The sequence below is a fragment of the Oncorhynchus clarkii genome, chromosome 5 (genome assembly GCF_045791955.1).
Source record: "Oncorhynchus clarkii lewisi isolate Uvic-CL-2024 chromosome 5, UVic_Ocla_1.0, whole genome shotgun sequence".
Classification (NCBI taxonomy): Eukaryota; Metazoa; Chordata; class Actinopteri; order Salmoniformes; family Salmonidae; genus Oncorhynchus; species Oncorhynchus clarkii.
The window spans coordinates 42,942,244-42,961,416 of record NC_092151.1 but is presented as its reverse complement, the minus strand read 5'-3'; the positions used below and the strand labels follow the sequence as shown (position 1 = coordinate 42,961,416).

The window sequence follows — 19,173 nt, the reverse complement described above, 5'->3', positions numbered from 1 at the left end:
GGGGTCAGCCCTAGACACACACACACACCTCTGATGATGTCATATTACTGTGTCATATTATGACTGTTCCTTTGATAGAACATGACATGAAGAGAATCAAAGCCACACGCTTTGATACGCCATGACAGGACACTGTCACTAACTGAAATTATTCCTTCCCCCATCTGGATCCCAGAGCTGCCTGAACATGGGTTGTGTCCCACAGAGCACACTATTCCCTATATTGTGCACTACTTTTGACCAGGGTCCATATGGTTCTGGTAAAAAAAAAGTAGCACACTACGTAGGGAATAGGGTGCTATTTGGGATGCAAGTCCTGGCCTGACAGTTGTCACTGGGAATGATCCTCTAGTTGTCACAAGGATTTTTAAGTCAGCCAACTTCTTCAGAAACTTTCTGCCAGGAACTTAAAATATAGCAAAAACATTTCACTTGACATAACTCCTTTCCACATACGGGATAACATGAATGAAGATTTTTAGTGTAGTACTTATCTAAAGCTTTAGGGTTTATGTTAAGTAGGCTGCATAGGATAAACGTTCAAATTGTGTGAGTGTTTGTAACCATAGTTATCTAACTAAAATGGAGCTCGTTGTGTTGTGTGTAATTGGCTTGGTGGGTAGGAAAGAAAGGAAGCCTGCTCTGTGCTCCTTGATGAAGAGTGTGGTGTTTGTGCTCTCGTCTCCCTGCAGCTGTGAGAGCCTGGTTGCATCCCAAATGGCACCTTAGTGCACTGTATAGGGACTACTTTTCAAATGACACCTTATTCCCTACATAGTGCACTACTTTTGACCAGAACCCTATTGGCCCTGGTCAAAAGGAGTGCACTCTAAAGGGGATAGTTTGCGTTTTGGAGGCCCTGGGCCCTGAGGAGAGAGGAAATGGCTGGAGGACAGGAAATGAGAGGCACATTCATTAGATACAATGTGTGGAAGGGAGAGACAAAAAAAAAAAAGACATCCTGCCTTCTTTGAGGTGCAGAGGGAAGGGAGCGCCTCAGAAGCAGCAGTGTCTGTGTGTGTAAAAAGGGGGGGGGAATACTGTTTCTGATGAATATGAGACTGGATTACCACAGGGGAGAAGGCAGACTGTTTGTAATCTCATCCATTAGTCATAAACATTATCCACCCCTTGAATTACCTAATTAGTTATGATCTCAACAGGGGTTCTCCCCAGTAAGGAATACTATGGAGGCGATATTAAGACAAGATAGGCCTAATACTTCTCACTTGGTTGCAAATTATAACCCTTCCCCCTATTTAGAATATGCAGAATCTTTGCACTACAGTCATTGTGATTTTACTACTTAGGCTACCGTTAACCTACAAAACACTTAATTTACTACAGCCTAGGCCAAGTATTAGGTTAAACCCTATTTAGTAAGGAGGATGCAATATCCTGCTCTCTCTACGGCGCTATATAGTCCAGGAAGGAAATAAGAACAATACAGGTCAACAATGAATGCCGCTGTGGCCCCAAGTGCAAAGATTACTGTGACGTTGGCCCAGTGGTTCGATTTTACAGTGACTTCAATACAATGGTGTGTTTTCTTCTTGCCAGAGTGAGGTTTTGTATTATCAAGTGAAGAATAAGCCAAAAACTGTACAAGTATTTCCAAAAGAAAACAATGCAACAGTAAACATATCTCCCACGAATAATGCAGATACCACCCCCCCTAATTTTGTAAATGACGGATCTCTACGGTAAGGTAAGAAGCATCGTTCACCCGAGTCAAAATCGGGCCAGTGTTGTCTGAGATATTGTATGTGACAAACGAACAAACATACTAGCGGATGGAGACAGATACACAGCCCCCTCCCTGATTTCATCGGGGGGGGGGACAATAAAAACTGGAAGTTGCAACAGAAACAAACTGAACTGAATCGCAAGAGTTCTAACAAAATAAAAACGTTTTGCACACTTAAACCAACCGTCAGCATGCGACCATAAAATAACATTTCTTCTCTTTTACAGGTGATGACATTGCTATCCACATTACACAATGAATAAATGTGACTCATTAACCGTTTACAGCATCAATGTCTGGTTAGATCATGGAACAGAGGGCCTAGCTCAACCGTGACAATTATTTAAACTAGAACATTACCCTTTTTGTTTAACACGTTTTCTTATTTGATATCTCCTCCAAATCCCTAAGCCAAACCCAGGCTGATACTGTATCTGCAGCTACACAAAAAGGGTGAGCCAGCCACTTTCCCCCCCAGTGTGAAATATCTGGTTGCAGAGTAGCAGGTAGCATAGCCCTAGGCTTACTAAATTCACTGAGTTAGCAGTATTTTCCATTTGCGCAAGAGCAGACCGACTACGCAGACCTGATCGAGTGAATTGTTAATAGATAGAGTGGCGCATTCAGCACTTAGCTAAGGGTAGAGCCAGTAGACCCCCTGCCTCACACACCCAAAAGTGAGACTGAGGCAAACCCCAAACTCAGTTCCAAACCTACTGAGATAAAAGGATGTTTCATCAGTGTTGGACAAGTAACAGAGGAAGACTCTCCCCAGCTAAGGGAAGCACAGAGACCCTCACTCAAATGCCCAAAATAGAGAGGCAAACCCCAACCAGCTCCAAAGCTACTGGAAAGTGTGTAGACAGTCTCAGATACTGCGAGTAAGACTGATGACACATACTGCAAGACTCTCCCTAGCAATGACTAATAGCTAATGACTGACTAAGCTTGTACCAAAAATATACCAAAGCAAGTCCCTACATGCTGAGTCCATACACGCATTTATTACAAGGAAATGGAAAGGCAACATGGCAAAAACGCTCTACAAAAGCAGTAAGCTCTCAGACTGAATAACAAATCAACCCTTAGCCCGCATGCTCTAGGCATTTGATTAGATCAGAGAGGATTAGATTGGTGTAAGCAATATGGCAACAATTCCACAGTCTATCAGAGGGCAAGATAGGCACTACCAGCCTACTCCCATCCTGTCAGATCAACACAAAAGGATAGAGGCTAGGGGTTGATTTGGGATTCAGGAAAGGATACACAATCTTGTCCTTACTTACATTTGAGTCATTGAGCAGACGCTCTTATCCAGAGCGACTTCCAGTTAGTGCATTCATCTTAATAGCTAAGTGAGACAATCACAGTAAGTAATCGGCAAAGTCGATTACTTACTTTAAATTGGCAAAGTCAGTACTAGCAGGAAAAGACAAATGCAAGGTTTAAAAAATATATATATATTGTTGGGGAAGGAGTGGGGGGATAAAACAGATGTCTTATTTACGATAGTCTACTTCATGGGCAAGGGAGTAGGGAGCCCCCATAGCCAGTCATCTCCTCATTAGCATGCATGGTATAGCACCATTAGTCCTCCAGGGAGGCACTGGCATACTGAAGCCAACCCAGGGAGCGCTGCCTGCCTCTGGGGTGAGAAAGAGATGGAGGGGCTGGCCGGTTAGTTGGTATCGCTGCACAGCCAAAATCTCTTTCATTCACATTGAGTCCCAAATGGCACCCTATTCCCCATGTACAGTGCCTTCAGAAAGTATTCATACCAGTTGACTTCCACATTTTATTACAGCATTAAATAAAAATGAATTAATACTTTTTGGGGATGGATTTACACAGTATGCCCCATAATGACAAAGTCTAAGCATGTTTTTAGAAATATAGAAATCTAATTTACAGAAGTATTCACACCCCTTTCTTTGGCACGTAGGACACTAGGGACATGTTGGCCGTGAATACAAACTTGATAGGCCTTCCATCCATGGAGTGTTAGAATCACCTTTGGCAGAGATTACAGCTGGGAGTCTTTCTGAGAAAGTCTACGAGCTTTGCACACCTGGCTTGTAAAATATTTGCACTTTTATATTTTTTACAAATTCTTGAAACTGTCAAATTGGTTGTTGATCATTGCTAGACAGCCATTTAAGTATTGCCATACAGGTTGATGTTTTAGGGTATTGTCCTGCTGAAAGGTGAATTAGTATCCCAGTGTATTGGAAAGCAGACAACCAGGTTTTCCTCTAGGATTTATCCTGTGCCTAGCTCTATTCCGCTTTTTTAAATAAAAATAAAAAAACTCTCCAGTCCTTGCCGATGACAAGCATACCCATAACATGCCACCAGGGGTCTTTTCACAGTCCCCAGATCAGGAACAAATTCAAGAAAGCATACAGTAGTAGAGACATTATTGCATGGAACACCGTTCCATCTCATATTGCTCAAGTGAACAGCAAACCTGGTTTCAAAAAACAGATCAAGCAAAACCTCACAACACCTCTCCCCTATTTGACCTCTATTGTTTGTGTATGTATTGATATGTAGGCTACTTTTTTTTTATGTGGTTCTGTCCTTGAGCTGTTATCTATAAATATTCTGTATTATGTCATGTTTCATGTGGATCCCAGGAAGAGAAGCTGCTACTTTAGCAACAGTTAATGGGGATCCTAATAAAATACCAAAATAACATGATTCAGCCAACAATATGCTTGAAAATATGAGCGGCACTCAGTGATGCGTTAGCCCCAAACATAACACTTTGTATTCAGACATTTCTTTACATCTTTTGCAGTTTTACTTTAGTGCCTTATTGCAAACGTGATGCGTGTTTTGGAAAATGTTTATTCTGTACAGGCTTCCTTTTCACTGTCAATTAGGTTAATATTGTGGAGTAACTACAATGTTGCTGATCCGTCTTCTCCCATCACAGCCAACTCTGTTTTAAAGTAACCATTAGCCTCATGGTGAAATCCTTGAGCAGTTTCCTTCCTCTCTGGTAACCGAGTTAGGAAGGACGCCTATATCTTTGTAGTGACTGGGTGAAATTAATTACACTTTGGATGGTGGATCAATAACTTCAGAATGCTCAAAGGAATATTCAAAGTCCATGCAACTTATGGGACTTGAGTAAATTTTTCCTCCTGAACTTATTTAGTCTTGCCATAACAAAGGGGGTTGAATACTTAGACTCAAGATATTTCAGCTTTAAAATGTTTTATTAATTGTACATAGTACTACCGGAGCCGACAGATGGCCGCCTCGCTTTGCGTTCCTAGGAAACTATGCAGTATTTTGTTTTTTTACGTGTTATTTCTTACATTGGTACCCCAGGTAATCTTAAATTTCATTACATACAGTCAGGAAGAACTACTGAATATAAGAGCAACGTCAACTACTCTATACCATCTACTCCATCTTGCCTATGCCGTTCTGTACCATCACTCATTCATATATCTTTTTTTATGTACATATTCCTTATCCCTTTATACTTGTGTGTATAAGGTAGTAGTTTATGGAATTGTTAGGTTAGATTACTAGTTGGTTATTACTGCATTGTCGGATGCAGAACACAAGCATTTCGTTACACTCGCATTAACATATTCCATGTCACATGTATGTGACAAATAAATTTGATTATTGTAAAAATGTCTAAAAACATAGATAATTTCACTTTGATATTATGGGGTATTGTATGCAGGCCAGTGACAAAATGTAACAACAAAATGTGGAAATCTGAAAATACTTTTCAGAAGGCACCGTAGTGCACTACATTTGACCAGGGCCCATAGTAGTGCACCATATAGGGTGCAATTTGGGACGCAATCTAAGAAAAGAAAATGGGTGGGGGAAGCTGGAAGATAAAGAAGGTCCTGATAAGCTCCCTCTCCTCCCTGCTAAAGGGACTGGGGTGGCTAGATTCATTATATAGGCTACTAGCGTGTAAATTGGCTAGGATGAATAATGCATGGAGTAATCTTCTACTGCCGGCTGTTTGCATCCAAGAAAATATGGCAGTAGTGAATGGGCGGTCATATTGGGTTACTGTTACATTAGACAACATTTCCATAATGCCCAGACAATGTCTGTAAACTAGTAGGTCTATACACAGAACAGTGTTGTATCTTCATATAGTACATTAAGATAAGTGTTTCAGGCCACACACACACACGACCATGGGGAGTATATCCCCCATTCTTATCATGCAGCTGCCCTATAATAGGCTCAATATTGTTGTGTGGAAAAACAGGGCCAGTAAGCTTTGAGTTTTTACCTGAGAAACAAAAAATGCCCTTGGTACAACTTGGGCAACTAAACCATTATCACATCCACTTTCCTTCTCGTTTTCATTTGACTGTCCCTCTTTCTTACAAATGCATTATCAGGAGATGAGTATATTGGAGTTTGTTTCCCGACTACATTCACTGCTACATGGAAGAGCGTAGTGCTCCCTAATGTGAGGTGGCACCAGTGACTACCCAGGGGCGCATTGTGGGGTAGAAGACAATGGCAAAGACTGTTGAGAACCAAAATCTTCCTGTGAGAAGAGAAAAGCCCTGGGACTTAGATCACCTCTTGTATCCTCAGCCTGCCAGGTCACATCATCCAGTTACGCAACCAAGCAGGCTGGCACATCCAACCACTCTGTGTGTGTGTGTGCATGTGTGCGCATGTGTGCGTGCATGTGTGTGTGAGCGAGAGAGAGACATTTAGCAGCCTAGCTCAGGATGGCAGCTCCTCTCATGAACAGACTTAGGTTGTGTGAGAAAGTGTCAAAACACCTCAAAGTGCATTGGTCGAGAGGATCAACGGAGATTCCTTGGACCTCCAATGAGCTTTCAGAGGAATTGATTAAACAAGGACGGAGAAAACAAGGATCTGACAGCTAGTAAATAGGGCCGGGCATTACATGAAATTAATTCAATTAATTAGAATGTATGTTTTTGAACAATATTCCAAAGGTTTTTCTATTATTCGTTTTGAGCTTTTATGTCCGCTTGTTCTCATGTCTTTTTGGCCTCGTCTCCTTCGCTCCTTCCGTGCTGTGTGCACCTTCCCCCTCCCACAGACACCAAGCCAATGCCACTCTCAACAACACAGATGAAAGGTCACGTCTTCCTCTCTAACAAGCAGTTTCAACTCTGTATTTGCGGTTTGGTCCAACATAATCCATCATATGGACACCGAAAAACATTGAGGCATTTTATCGTAATAGAGGAGGAAGTTAAAAAGGATATTGCTTGGAAAAGGTTATGTTTCAACTCTTCAAATTGCACAAAGAGCAGACCCTACCAAAAACGGGAGCATCAATGAACATCGATTCTGGAAAATGAATGCTCAGTTTGTTGCGTGAGGCATTGCATTACCACAAGCAGCATTTTAGCCACAGACTTGTACTAGCTGTCTAGTCATTTCAATAAAAGTGCAATGAGCATTAAAAAAAACTCTTATATAAAGGAATTGGCAACTCGTTCTCAATCTGAGAAATAAGAAAGGCCACTTGATTTCAACATCTGAACAAAGTGGACAGGCTAGCATGCTGATCAAACAGTTGGAGATGGACAGAAGGTTGTGTTCATTACAATTAAACTGTTCTACCTTGTTTGCAAGCAAATAGAGCCAAGCTGGCTAGACTTGAAATATAAAGATCAGCTGGCTACTCACTAGCACATGGGCTTGTGCTTGAGATGGTTTATGAGACCCGTGTTCATTTTCTATAATGCCTGCTATAAGAAGTTAGTCATTATTAAGGAATGTGCATTATGCATGGTTGTGGCTAAATTTGTAAACAAAAGGGCATTGTCATAGACGTGAAAGACAGATCAGTGGTTTGTGCAGAAAAAGCATGTTTGAGTTCTGGGATGTTGTTGTTTTTATGTCCAGTTAGCCTTTAATGCAAGTGAGCATCAGGAAGAGGCCAGTGTTGCTGCTGCACTCATGCGATTGCAGAGTTTGCAAAAAAATAATAAAATGGGAAATGGATTGATGAAAAAAATGAATAATTCTGCCAGGTAGGCAATAGGCTACTTTGTAGTTAACATTTAATTTTATAGGGTCCTGGGTTAGAGGAAAGGCTGGGTTGTGTTCAGTGGGCATGAAACGGAAGGAAAAGCTTAGAAAAAGGAGTGGAACGGGGAGAGCCTATCATCTGTACTTATCCAATAAAGCCTGTTTGCATTTTACATTGCAAAATGTTTTGCTACAGTGTCACATAACGAACAAACATGGGTTCTTAGTAAATAATCCAAAATCTGCTTTCTGCCTTTTACCTTCATATTGGAGGCTTCGGTCTCCAGTTTGGTCAAGTGGTTTGAGTTGTCCTCAAGCTCTTGTCGAAGGTTGGAGTTCTCCATCTTCAGTATCTCCACTTGCTTCAGCAGCTGATCATAAGATGCTGCAGCCATCTTGGACTACCTCTTGACCTAAGAGGACGAGGACACATTACGACCATTAAGGTTTTTTCAGCTGCGCCTATCAAACTGCCCATAAAACGGACGTTGCCTAATTGCCATTAATCCATAGGCCTACATCTTCATTGATGTGTAAAATGACATTACAGTCAGAGGTGAGGGAGTGATCATGACAATGTCAATTAATATCCATCTCATAAGAGAAAATAGTGAATTTATCAAGGATTTAATAACCCATCACCATTAATTACATTGATAGCTCCATGGTAAATACATGTTCAGCAATGGTTAGCCTAGATGATCATTTAAAGCTATTTTCTGCTACACAGGCAGGACTTAGGCAAGCCTTGACAGGGCCAGTCGCTCGAGGGCCCAAGCACGTAGCGCAGAATAAGATAGCAGTGGATTGTATTAAAATAAAAGGCATCACTCAAGATTCAATTAAACATTTGAGAAAGTAGGGTCAGATCTAGAAAATCAGAATTGTAAATGCCTGCTACGGCTTTGGGATAAGAACAATTCTAACATACACACAGATTGGAAAACACTAGACTTGTGAATAATTCACACCCGGGTAGATTTTGCTTTACTGCGTTCCCCCTTCTAGGATTTTGAACAAATGAAACTTGATGAAAGTGATGGCCTAATTATGACAATTCTGGCTTTCACCAGAATTGTACTATAGTAGGTTTGTTGTTAGGCTACCTTTTAGCTAAATGTCTTCTGAAACAATATTGCATAGACAAGAATAAAAAGAGCATACAACAAAAGACAAAATGGATGGTCAAATTATTTCAACTGATAATCTTCACTGCAGAGGGAGCCCAATCCACAGGCAGACACTGATGAGATGGGCAGCAGCAGACAGAGCAGAACGGTGCCATCCCACCTGTCAAGTGGTTAATTGCCAAATACCACAGACATGACATCCACTCCATTCTCAATAGACACGGCCATAAGCGGTACTACCTAATTAAATAGAAAACGTATATCATAACGATAAGCAGATTAAGCACATTCTACAACACAATATTGAAATTCCACACAACATAGGCCATGTCCGCTGACGTCAAAATCTCTGTGCAATTTAGGGCCAATATGTAGGCTATACACGTGATGTATGAGACTAAAGACCACATACCACACAGTGCATTCCAACTAGGCCACGTTTAAAAGGCAGGCTTATTAATGTGTTAACCTCGCTCTTGCGGAAATCAGCTGAGAAGACGAGATCTAGAAGACAGAAGATGGGCTCGGCAGCTAAGGGAACACCATTACTCGCGCACCACACAGCCCCATACTGCCATGTGAAGACAACTCAACACGACAGAGGGGCACTCGCTCATCTCGCTAAGGAAAAGTTTGTATTTTTAGATCATCCATTATAAAGAGGGTGGAGGGAAGCAGCAAGCGGGCGGGGTAGTAACTAGATCACTGCGGTGGAAAAATGTATCACTCTATTGTTACTAAATTAATCAGTGACATGTTAGATATCAGCAATGGCCTTTGCATGCAGGTCTACATGTAAGCCTTTGGGATCTCTTCCTTTACCAGTTGTGCGTGGCAGAAGGCTTCAGCTGCAAGCATACAGCGTAGAGCTAACTGACTAGCCTACACAGTTGCCTATATTACCCACAGGTCGACAATGACTAATCAAAGCAACTTCAGTGCCCTATTAGTAATTATGAACCACGGCCTTGGTTGCAACATTGTTCTGGTTTCCAAGGCTAAAATGATTTGTTTGACAAAGTTCTAGACAAGACAAGCAATTCCAATGCTGATCCAACTGAATTCAGCGAGTCAATTAGACTGGGTTGATTGGGCAGTGAGTCTGTAAATGTCAATATTGCCCTCACTAGGATGGAGCCGATACACAGGATGGGCAGAGAAGAACACTCGGGAGCATTCCAGAACCACTTAAGCCTAAAATTCAACATTCCAGAAGAACCCAGTGAATTCTGTCAATGCACTGGCTGATGCGCAGGGGTAACCAAAACACATTTCTAAAACACCACCATCACCAAAATTGGATCAGGGGAGGGACATTTTTCTTCTTTTATTGACACACTGCCACTTCATGCATTTACAATACAGGGGAGAATTGCAGGTGCAACATTCCCCTGTTTGCAGATGCAGACCGAGGTAGTTCAATTTGCGGCCATTTTGGAGATTCAATTCCAGCCTCCGCCATAAAAAAAAAAAAGAGCGCTTATCATCACCATAATTTAACAGCCAGTATAGTGCTGACTCTGAAGGGGGCTGGGATCATGAGGTTGCAATGCTGGGATGATCGTTTCACTATGCCCCAGTGTCATATGAACATGAAAACTATTATATTATAGTGAATACAGCTGTTTGTGTTAGATAGGAAGATAGTTATACAAATTGTAATAAAAATTACACAAGCCTCTATGGGGAAGATAACTAGTCAGTTGAACAACTGAATGCATGCAAATGCAAACTAGTTATTGCCTTTCCTTTTCCAGTTCCATAATTGCATTTGCAATTACATCAACATCCAAATCAGTTTCTAAATCGAATGATCATTTAGGGCCATCTGCATCTCCATCATCGCACTATTTCCATATTCGCCTACTTCTCCGCACAGCCCCATAATGTACACAGTTATAGCCTCAAGGTTTAGTCATTTATTTCCTGCAGATATTAGGCTAATGTTCTGAGATTTTAATTAGGCTAGTAGGCTACATTGATTCCCTTCTAGGTGAAAAACGTGTGCATTTAGTAGGTTAGTCCATGGATGAAAACACACGGCTATTTCTTTTATGAATAATCCAACCGACCAATACAATGACTAATGCCCATCGGCACAATACACACAAAGCTTGTATGTAAAAAATAATAATAATCTAGAATCTTACCATGTCCACTCCCTCTGCATACTTAGCTATGCCCCCACAGAATTCAACCCACTAAAAACCAGTCTGTAATATCACTAGAGAAAACAAAACAACATCGAACAAAGCAAACCGCTAATAGCACTACCATATAAACCTGTCAAATTTAGCCTACAAAGGGTTTAAAGGGGGTGCGAGCAATGAGAAGCAAAGGGGGAAAGAGCGAATGAAAGAACAGAGGGGGCTGAGGAAGAAGAGGACTGCCTCTTACTACCTCATGAATATTGCATCAATCTTCTCAAAATGCATCTCCTGCTTAAATTGAGCAAATTCTACATTTTACCGGTTGATGCTTGCTGGTGCATTAAAATGAATAATGAAAAGGATCCACCTTGTGTAGGTCCATCAGTAATGGTTTCCAATTCAGAGCCAATTCTCTCTGCGTCCTACCCACCGTGTAAACGCCTTCCTCTCTCCAAATGAGGATTCCATCTTGACACGATAAAACAACCAGGCAGGCGCTCACATTTCCCTTTCGTCTGACACCGGCAGGGAATGTGGCACTACACTGGATGGATAAGGTTTTCTGCGTGTGTGTGACACTGTATGGTGGATACCCCCTAAGCAGATAGCTAGACCAGAAAAACCCTGCAGTCAGCTGCAGAGCGTCAAATGCCCTTCCCTTGACACCACAAAGAAACAGTAGGCAGCCACTTAGTGGCGTTAGCCTACACTTGGCCCAACTAACCTGGCTCTACACAGCACAATACAACCAGGGATTAACCAATGACGAAGTCAACACAGACTAAGACAACCACCGGCAGACCAACCCCATAGCAACCAGAGAAAGACAGCATCACACAGCCACAATGACAGGTCTGCTTTGTTTGAGCAAAACCGGTCGCTAGGCTAAGCAGCAGAATCCTAAGGACCAGCCCACTCTTCTCCTCCACCATCTTAGTACACCACACACACCAGCAGCACTGATATTTTGGGCATTTGGCCATGAGCAGGTTCTCCTTCACCTCATTTTTCCAATCCTTTACTTGTTTTCCTTCTCAAGCACAATGCAGGTTTTTTTTTCTTTTCACACAGCCCTTGCAGTGATGATAGTGAGAGTAGAGAGGATGCATGCAATGAATGCACATCCCCCACACCCTCCGTCCTCTTCCTCCCTCTCCCACCAACCAACCATCAAAACAAAAGGCTTAGTGGCTATGCCTCACTATTCACACTAGCTGCTCCCTGCCTGCCCCTAATCCCCATTAACGTTTCTCTCCATTTTTTGTCCATCATAGAAAGGAAGAGGGGGTCTTTAAAAACACAGAAAGGAAAACCTTACCCCATTTCGGTAGCAGTGACATTCTCCATCCCATCTCCCTCAACTGTGTCAGACGTTGAAAGCTCATCCAGCCAGCACCCGGTCACATGATCAACCGGTACAGCCAATCACCTGGCAGCGAGACCAGGGCCAGCCTTGTTTTGCTGTTTCCGTGGTTGGTTCTGCAGTGACCGATGCTGGCTGGCTGGCTTCCAGCTCTGTGGCACAGCTGCTTCTCCTGGCCGACTCAATTAGGGCTCTTTTTGTGAAGGGTGCTGGTGGGAGCCCCAGGCACAGGACAGCAGACCAGGGAGGGAGCGGAGTGACGGGGTGTGATGAGGGGGGTTGGAATGGCAGGTCAGAGAGCCTTGAAGGTCACACCACCGACCAGGGCGGAGGTTAGGAGGGGAGCAGGGGGAACCAATGCACAATGACAGCAGCACAAAACCAACCCCCAGAGAATCAATAATGACAAACACAAATATGGGGCAAACACACACAGGGCCAAAATCAAACAATGATTTAACAACCTGCACAATTGGGTTAACCCTCTAAGCTAATAGGAGATGGACTATTAGTTTATACATTATCCTGTTAACTTAAAGACAGACAGGATTGTTTTAATGTTCATTAGATCCAAAGACACTAAATAAAACGAAAATAACTTGACACTTTGTTAAACCCAATCCTTTAATTTTGGGCAACCGATCACAACTGTTACTAAGCAGGCTCGGGTCTGACCAGGCACAGACACGCTCACGTTCCAAATGCAAGGAAGCTAATTAAGCAAGTGGCAAAAACAGACATATCAAAAAATGGTTTACATGGTTAAATAATTGATCACTACACCAGGGGTACATGAAACTAATTCCTGAAATGCAAAGCCTGTTGGAGTATTTTTCTAATCTGAAATTATTCTTTGGCTCCATTGTTTACTAGCTGGGTCAGCTAGCCCGACTGGCCAAAATTGAAATTGATGCTAATGTTACCTCGCTAATATAACTAGTTGTTTTCTCCAAAATGTGTGATTGGAAGCCAAGATTATTTATTTATACACACAGTTCAAGTCAGGTTACATACACCTTAGCCAAATACAATTAAACTAAATTTCACAATTCCTGACATTTAATCCTAGTAATAATTCCCTGTCTAAGGTCAGTAAGGATCACCACTTTATTTTAAGAATGTGAAATGTCAGAATAATAGTTGAGAGAATGATTTATTTCAGCTTTTATTTCTTTCATCACATTCCCAGTGGGTCAGAAGTTTACATACACTCAATTAGTATTTGGTAGCATTGTCTTTAAAATTGTTTAACTTGGGTCAATCGTTTTGGGTAGCCTTCCACAAGCTTTTTTGGCCCATTCCACAAGAATTTTGGCCCATTCCTCCTGACAGAGCTGGTGCAACAGTCAGGTTTGTAGGCCTTGATCACACACACTTTTCCAGGTATGCCCACAAATGTTCTATAGGATTGAGGTCAGGGATTTGTGATAGCCACTCCAATACCTTGACTTTGTTGTCCTTAAGCCAGTATGCGTGGGGTCACGATCCATTTGGAAGACCCATTTGCGACCAAGCTTTAACTTCCTGACTGATGTCTTGGGATGTTGCTTCAATATCTCCACATAATGTCCCCCCTCATGATGCCATCTATTTTGTGATGTGCACCAGTCCCTCCTGCAGCAAAGCACCCCCACAACATGGTGCTGCCACCCCCGTGCTTCACAGTTGGGATAGTGTTTTGGCTTGTAAGCCTCACCTTTTCCCTCCAAACATAACGATGGTCATTATGGCCAAACAGTTCTATTTTTTCCCCCCCATCAGACCAGAGGACATTTCTCCAAAAAGTATGATCTTTGTCCCCATGTGCAGTTGCAAATCGTAGTCTGGCTTTTTTATGGCGGTTTTGGAGCAGTGGCTTCTTCCTTGCTGAGCGGCCTTTCAGGTTATGTCTATATAGGACTTGTTTTACTGCGGATATAGATACTTTTGTACCCGTTTCCTCCAGCATATTGACATGGTCCATTGCTGTTGTTCTAGGATTGATTTGCAGAATGCATCTCTTTCCTGAGCAATATGACGGCTATGTGGTCCCATGGTGTTTATACTATTGTTTGTGCAGATGAACGTGGTACCTTCAGGCGTTTGGAAATTGCTCCAGGATGAACCAGACTTGTGGAGGTCTACAATTATTTTTCTGATGTCTTGGCTGATTTCTTTTGATTTTCCCATGATGTCAAGCAAAAATGCACTGAGTTTGAAGGTAGGCCTTGAAATACATCCACAGGTATTGACTCAAATTATGTCAATTAGCCTATCAGAAGCTTCTAAAGCCATGACATCATTTTCTGGAACTTCCCAAGATGTTTAAAGGCACAGTCAACTTAGTGTATGTAAACGTATGAACCACTGGAATTGTGGTACAGTGAATTATAAGTGAAATAATCTGTCTGTAAACAATTGTTGGAACATAGAGGTCCTAAACGACTTGCCAAAACTATAGTTTGTTAACAAGAAATTTGTGGAGTGGTTGAAAAATGAGTTTTAATGACTCCAACTTAAGTGTACAGTGCCTTGCGAAAGTATTCGGCCCCCTTGAACTTTACGAACTTTTGCCACATTTCAGGCTTCAAACATAAAGATATAAAACTGTATTTTTTTGTGAAGAATCAACAACAAGTGGAACACAATCATGAAGTGGAATGACATTTATTGGATATTTCAAACTTTTTTAACAAATCAAAAACGGAAAAATTGGGCGTGCAAAATTATTCAGCCCCCTTAAGTTAATACTTTAAGTAAGCTGTAAGTCGCTTGGGGTATGTCTCTATCAGTTTTGCACATCGAGAGACTGAAAATTTTTCCCATTCCTCCTTGCAAAACAGCTCGAGCTCAGTGAGGTTGGATGGAGAGCATTTGTGAACAGCAGTTTTCAGTTCTTTCCACAGATTCTCGATTGGATTCAGGTCTGGACTTTGACTTGGCCATTCTAACACCTGGATATGTTTATTTTTGAACCATTCCATTGTAGATTTTGCTTTATGTTTTGGATCATTGTCTTGTTGGAAGACAAATCTCCGTCCCAGTCTCAGGTCTTTTGCAGACTCCATCAGGTTTTCTTCCAGAATGGTCCTGTATTTGGCTCCATCCATCTTCCCATCAATTTTAACCATCTTCCCTGTCCCTGCTGAAGAAAAGCAGGCCCAAACCATGATGCTGCCACCACCATGTTTGACAGTGGGGATGGTGTGTACAGCTGTGTTGCTTTTACGCCAAACATAACATTTTGCATTGTTGCCAAAAAGTTCAATTTTGGTTTCATCTGACCAGAGCACCTTCTTCCACATGTTTGGTGTGTCTCCCAGGTGGCTTGTGGCAAACTTTAAACAACACTTTTTATGGATATCTTTAAGAAATGGCTTTCTTCTTGCCACTCTTCCATAAAGGCCAGATTTGTGCAATATACGACTGATTGTTGTCCTATGGACAGAGTCTCCCACCTCAGCTGTAGATCTCTGCAGTTCATCCAGAGTGATCATGGGCCTCTTGGCTGCATCTCTGATCAGTCTTCTCCTTGTATGAGCTGAAAGTTTAGAGGGACGGCCAGGTCTTGGTAGATTTGCAGTGGTCTGATACTCCTTCCATTTCAATATTATCGCTTGCACGGTGCTCCTTGGGATGTTTAAAGCTTGGGAAATCTTTTTGTATCCAAATCCGGCTTTAAACTTCTTCACAACAGTATCTCGGACCTGCCTGGTGTGTTCCTTGTTCTTCATGATGCTCTCTGCGCTTTTAACGGACCTCTGAGACTATCACAGTGCAGGTGCATTTATACGGAGACTTGATTACACACAGGTGGATTGTATTTATCATCATTAGTCATTTAGGTCAACATTGGATCATTCAGAGATCCTCACTGAACTTCTGGAGAGAGTTTGCTGCACTGAAAGTAAAGGGGCTGAATAATTTTGCACGCCCAATTTTTAAGTTTTTGATTTGTTAAAAAAGTTTGAAATATCCAATAAATGTCGTTCCACTTCATGATTGTGTCCCACTTGTTGTTGATTCTTCACAAAAAAATACAGTTTTATATCTTTATGTTTGAAGCCTGAAATGTGGCAAAAGGTCGCAAAGTTCAAGGTGGCCAAATACTTTCGCAAGGCACTGTATGTAAACTTCAACTCTGTGTGTGTGTGTGTGTGTGTGTGTGTGTGTGTGTGTGTGTGTGTGTGTGTATATACACTGCTCAAAAAATAAAGGGAACACTAAAATAACACATCCTAGATCTGAATTAATTAAATATTCTTATTAAATACTTTTTTATTTTCATAGTTGAATGTGCTGACAACAAAATCAAATTTATCAACCCATGGAGGTCTGGATTTGGAGTCACACTCAAAATTAAAGTGGAAAACCACACTACAGGCTGATCCAACTTTGATGTAATGTCCTTAAAACAAGTCAAAATGAGGCTCAGTAGTGTATGTGGCCTCCACGTGCCTGTATGACCTCCCTACAACACCTGGGCATGCTCCTGATGAGGTGGCGGATGGTCTCCTGAGGGATCTCCTCCCAGACCTGGACTAAAGCATCCGCCAACTCCTGGACAGTCTGTGGTGCAACGTGGCGTTGGTGGATGGAGCGAGACATGATGTCCCAGATGTGCTCAATTGGATTCAGGTCTGGGGAACGGGCGGGCCAGTCCATAGCATCAATGCCTTCCTCTTGCAGGAACTGCTGACACACTCCAGCCACATGAGGTCTAGCATTGTCTTGCATTAGGAGGAACCCAGGGCCAACCGCACCAGCATATGGTCTCACAAGGGGTCTGAGGATCTCATATCGGTACCTAATGGCAGTCAAGCTACCTCTGGCGAGCACATGGAGGGCTGTGCGGCCCCCCAAAGAAATGCCACCCCACACCATGACTGACCCACCGCCAAACCGGTCATGCTGGAGGATGTTGCAGGCAGCAGAACGTTCTCCACGGCGTCTCCAGACTGTCACATGTGCTCAGTGTGAACCTGCTTTCATCTGTGAAGAGCACAGGGCGCCAATCTTGGTGTTCTCTGGCAAATGAAAAACGTCCGGCACGGTGTTGGGCTGTAAGCACAACCCCCACCTGTGGACGTCGGGCCCTCATACCACCCTCATGGAGTCTGTTTCTGACCGTTTGAGCACACATGCACATTTGTGGCCTGCTGGAGGTCCTTTTGCAGGGCTCTGGCAGTGCTCCTCCTGCTCCTCCTTGCACAAAGGCGGAGAAGCGGTCCTGCTGCTGGGTTGTTGCCTCCTCCACGTCTCCTGATGTACTGGCCTGTCTCCTGGTAGCGACTCCATGCTCTGGACACTACGTAGACAGACACAGCAAATCTTCTTGCCACAGCTCGCATTGATGTGCCATCCTGGATGAGCTGCACTACCTGAGCCACTTGTGTGGGTTGTAGACTCCGTCTCATGCTACCACTAGAGTGAAAGCACCGCCAGCATTCAAAAGTGACCAAAACATCAGCCAGGAAGCATAGGAACTGAGAAGTGGTCTGTGGTCACCACCTGCAGAACCACTCCTTTATTGGGGGTGTCTTGCTAATTGCCTATAATTTCCACCTGTTGTCTATTCCATTTGCACAACAGCATGTGAAATTTATTGTCAATCAGTGTTGCTTCTTAAGTGGACAGTTTGATTTCACAGAAGTGTGATTGACTTGGATCTACAGTGTTGTTTAAGCGTTCCCTTTATTTTTTTGAGCAGTGTATATGAATTTAACTAATCTACTGTCGACATCAGGATACAATTTGAGAGCACCAGAGCTTTGTTCACACTGCCGTTTTAAGTGACCAAATCGAATGTGCATTCAGAATGCTGACATGGCTACGCTATTTGTCATGGTAATGATGGGTCTTCTGTGCACAGTGGTGTAGAGGCCACGGTTATTAAACCAGGGTAAATATTTTTATTTAAGAATAAAAATGTACTCCTAATATTATGCAACTTACATTCGTGGGAACCAATTACTCTCACTGGAATATCTTAGAAACCATAAGCACCTGCAAACAGGCTTCTTGCGCTGTGTGGCAAGTCCACTTTACTTGGACATTAATTTGTGCCAACACATTGCTAACCTGTGTTTAATCAGCTGCTCTTAGCAAAAATGTGTTTGGAGTAGTGTTGCGCGGTACACTGAAACTTCAACACTTTTTCGATACTGTTTGATAGTAGAATTTGTTTCACTTTCTGTACTTCTGTCAAATGTGTCTCACGTCGTCTACTGATTGAGCGAGGATCAAATCTGTCTGTCAGCGCAGCCAATGTGTCCTTATAGCGCGAGAGCACCGTGCCTGCGCCACTTACTCAGTGCTAGCTCTAGCCTGTCCTGAGGAACCACTGAACACACTGAAGTCTGGGTGGCATCACCACTTACGCTGCACGTTAGTTAACACACTTGAATAATATTTGAAACTTAATTACTGTTCCCAAAACAATGTCCAGTACAGGCTAGAAAACTTTACAACGCAAGAAGCTTCCAGCTTTGTAGGCTAACTTTCCTTACTAGCTTACAGTTGAAGCCAACATAAATTCACTACCCCTCTTGTTTGTGATAATATGCAAACCATAACATAAAATATTTCTGATTACAAAGCTGAACGTCACCAAAAACATTATTAATGCACTTCATCTCCCCCCGCCTCACATCTCTACCAGTCAAGATCATCTTTGCTCAAGCCTCAAACTGACTATGAATGACGTCATGGGTCTTAAAGAGACCGTGTGCTATTTTAGAAAATAAGAGATTGCTTCTTCTACGCAAATGATGTTGAACAACAGAATAA

At 42.4% G+C, this 19,173-nt stretch overlaps 1 protein-coding gene across 3 annotated transcripts in view; it reads right to left on the bottom strand.

The window, feature by feature from the left end:
* Nucleotides 1-19,173, bottom strand: part of LOC139408885 (adenomatous polyposis coli protein-like) — a 59,441-nt gene that overhangs the window by 27,571 nt on the left and 12,697 nt on the right. The window contains exons 1-2 of one of the 3 annotated variants that reach the window (XM_071153309.1): nucleotides 12,361-12,421; nucleotides 8,023-8,175 (exon numbers count right to left, since the gene is read on the bottom strand). The exons of 1 other annotated variant lie outside the window; for it this stretch is intronic. In XM_071153309.1, coding sequence (XP_071009410.1) covers nucleotides 8,023-8,157 — 135 coding nt within the window. In that variant the 5' untranslated portion in view covers nucleotides 8,158-8,175; nucleotides 12,361-12,421. Of the gene's footprint in view, nucleotides 1-8,022; nucleotides 8,176-12,360; nucleotides 12,422-19,173 lie in introns of those variants that run through there. One more of the 3 variants, XM_071153308.1, reaches the window with a different exon arrangement.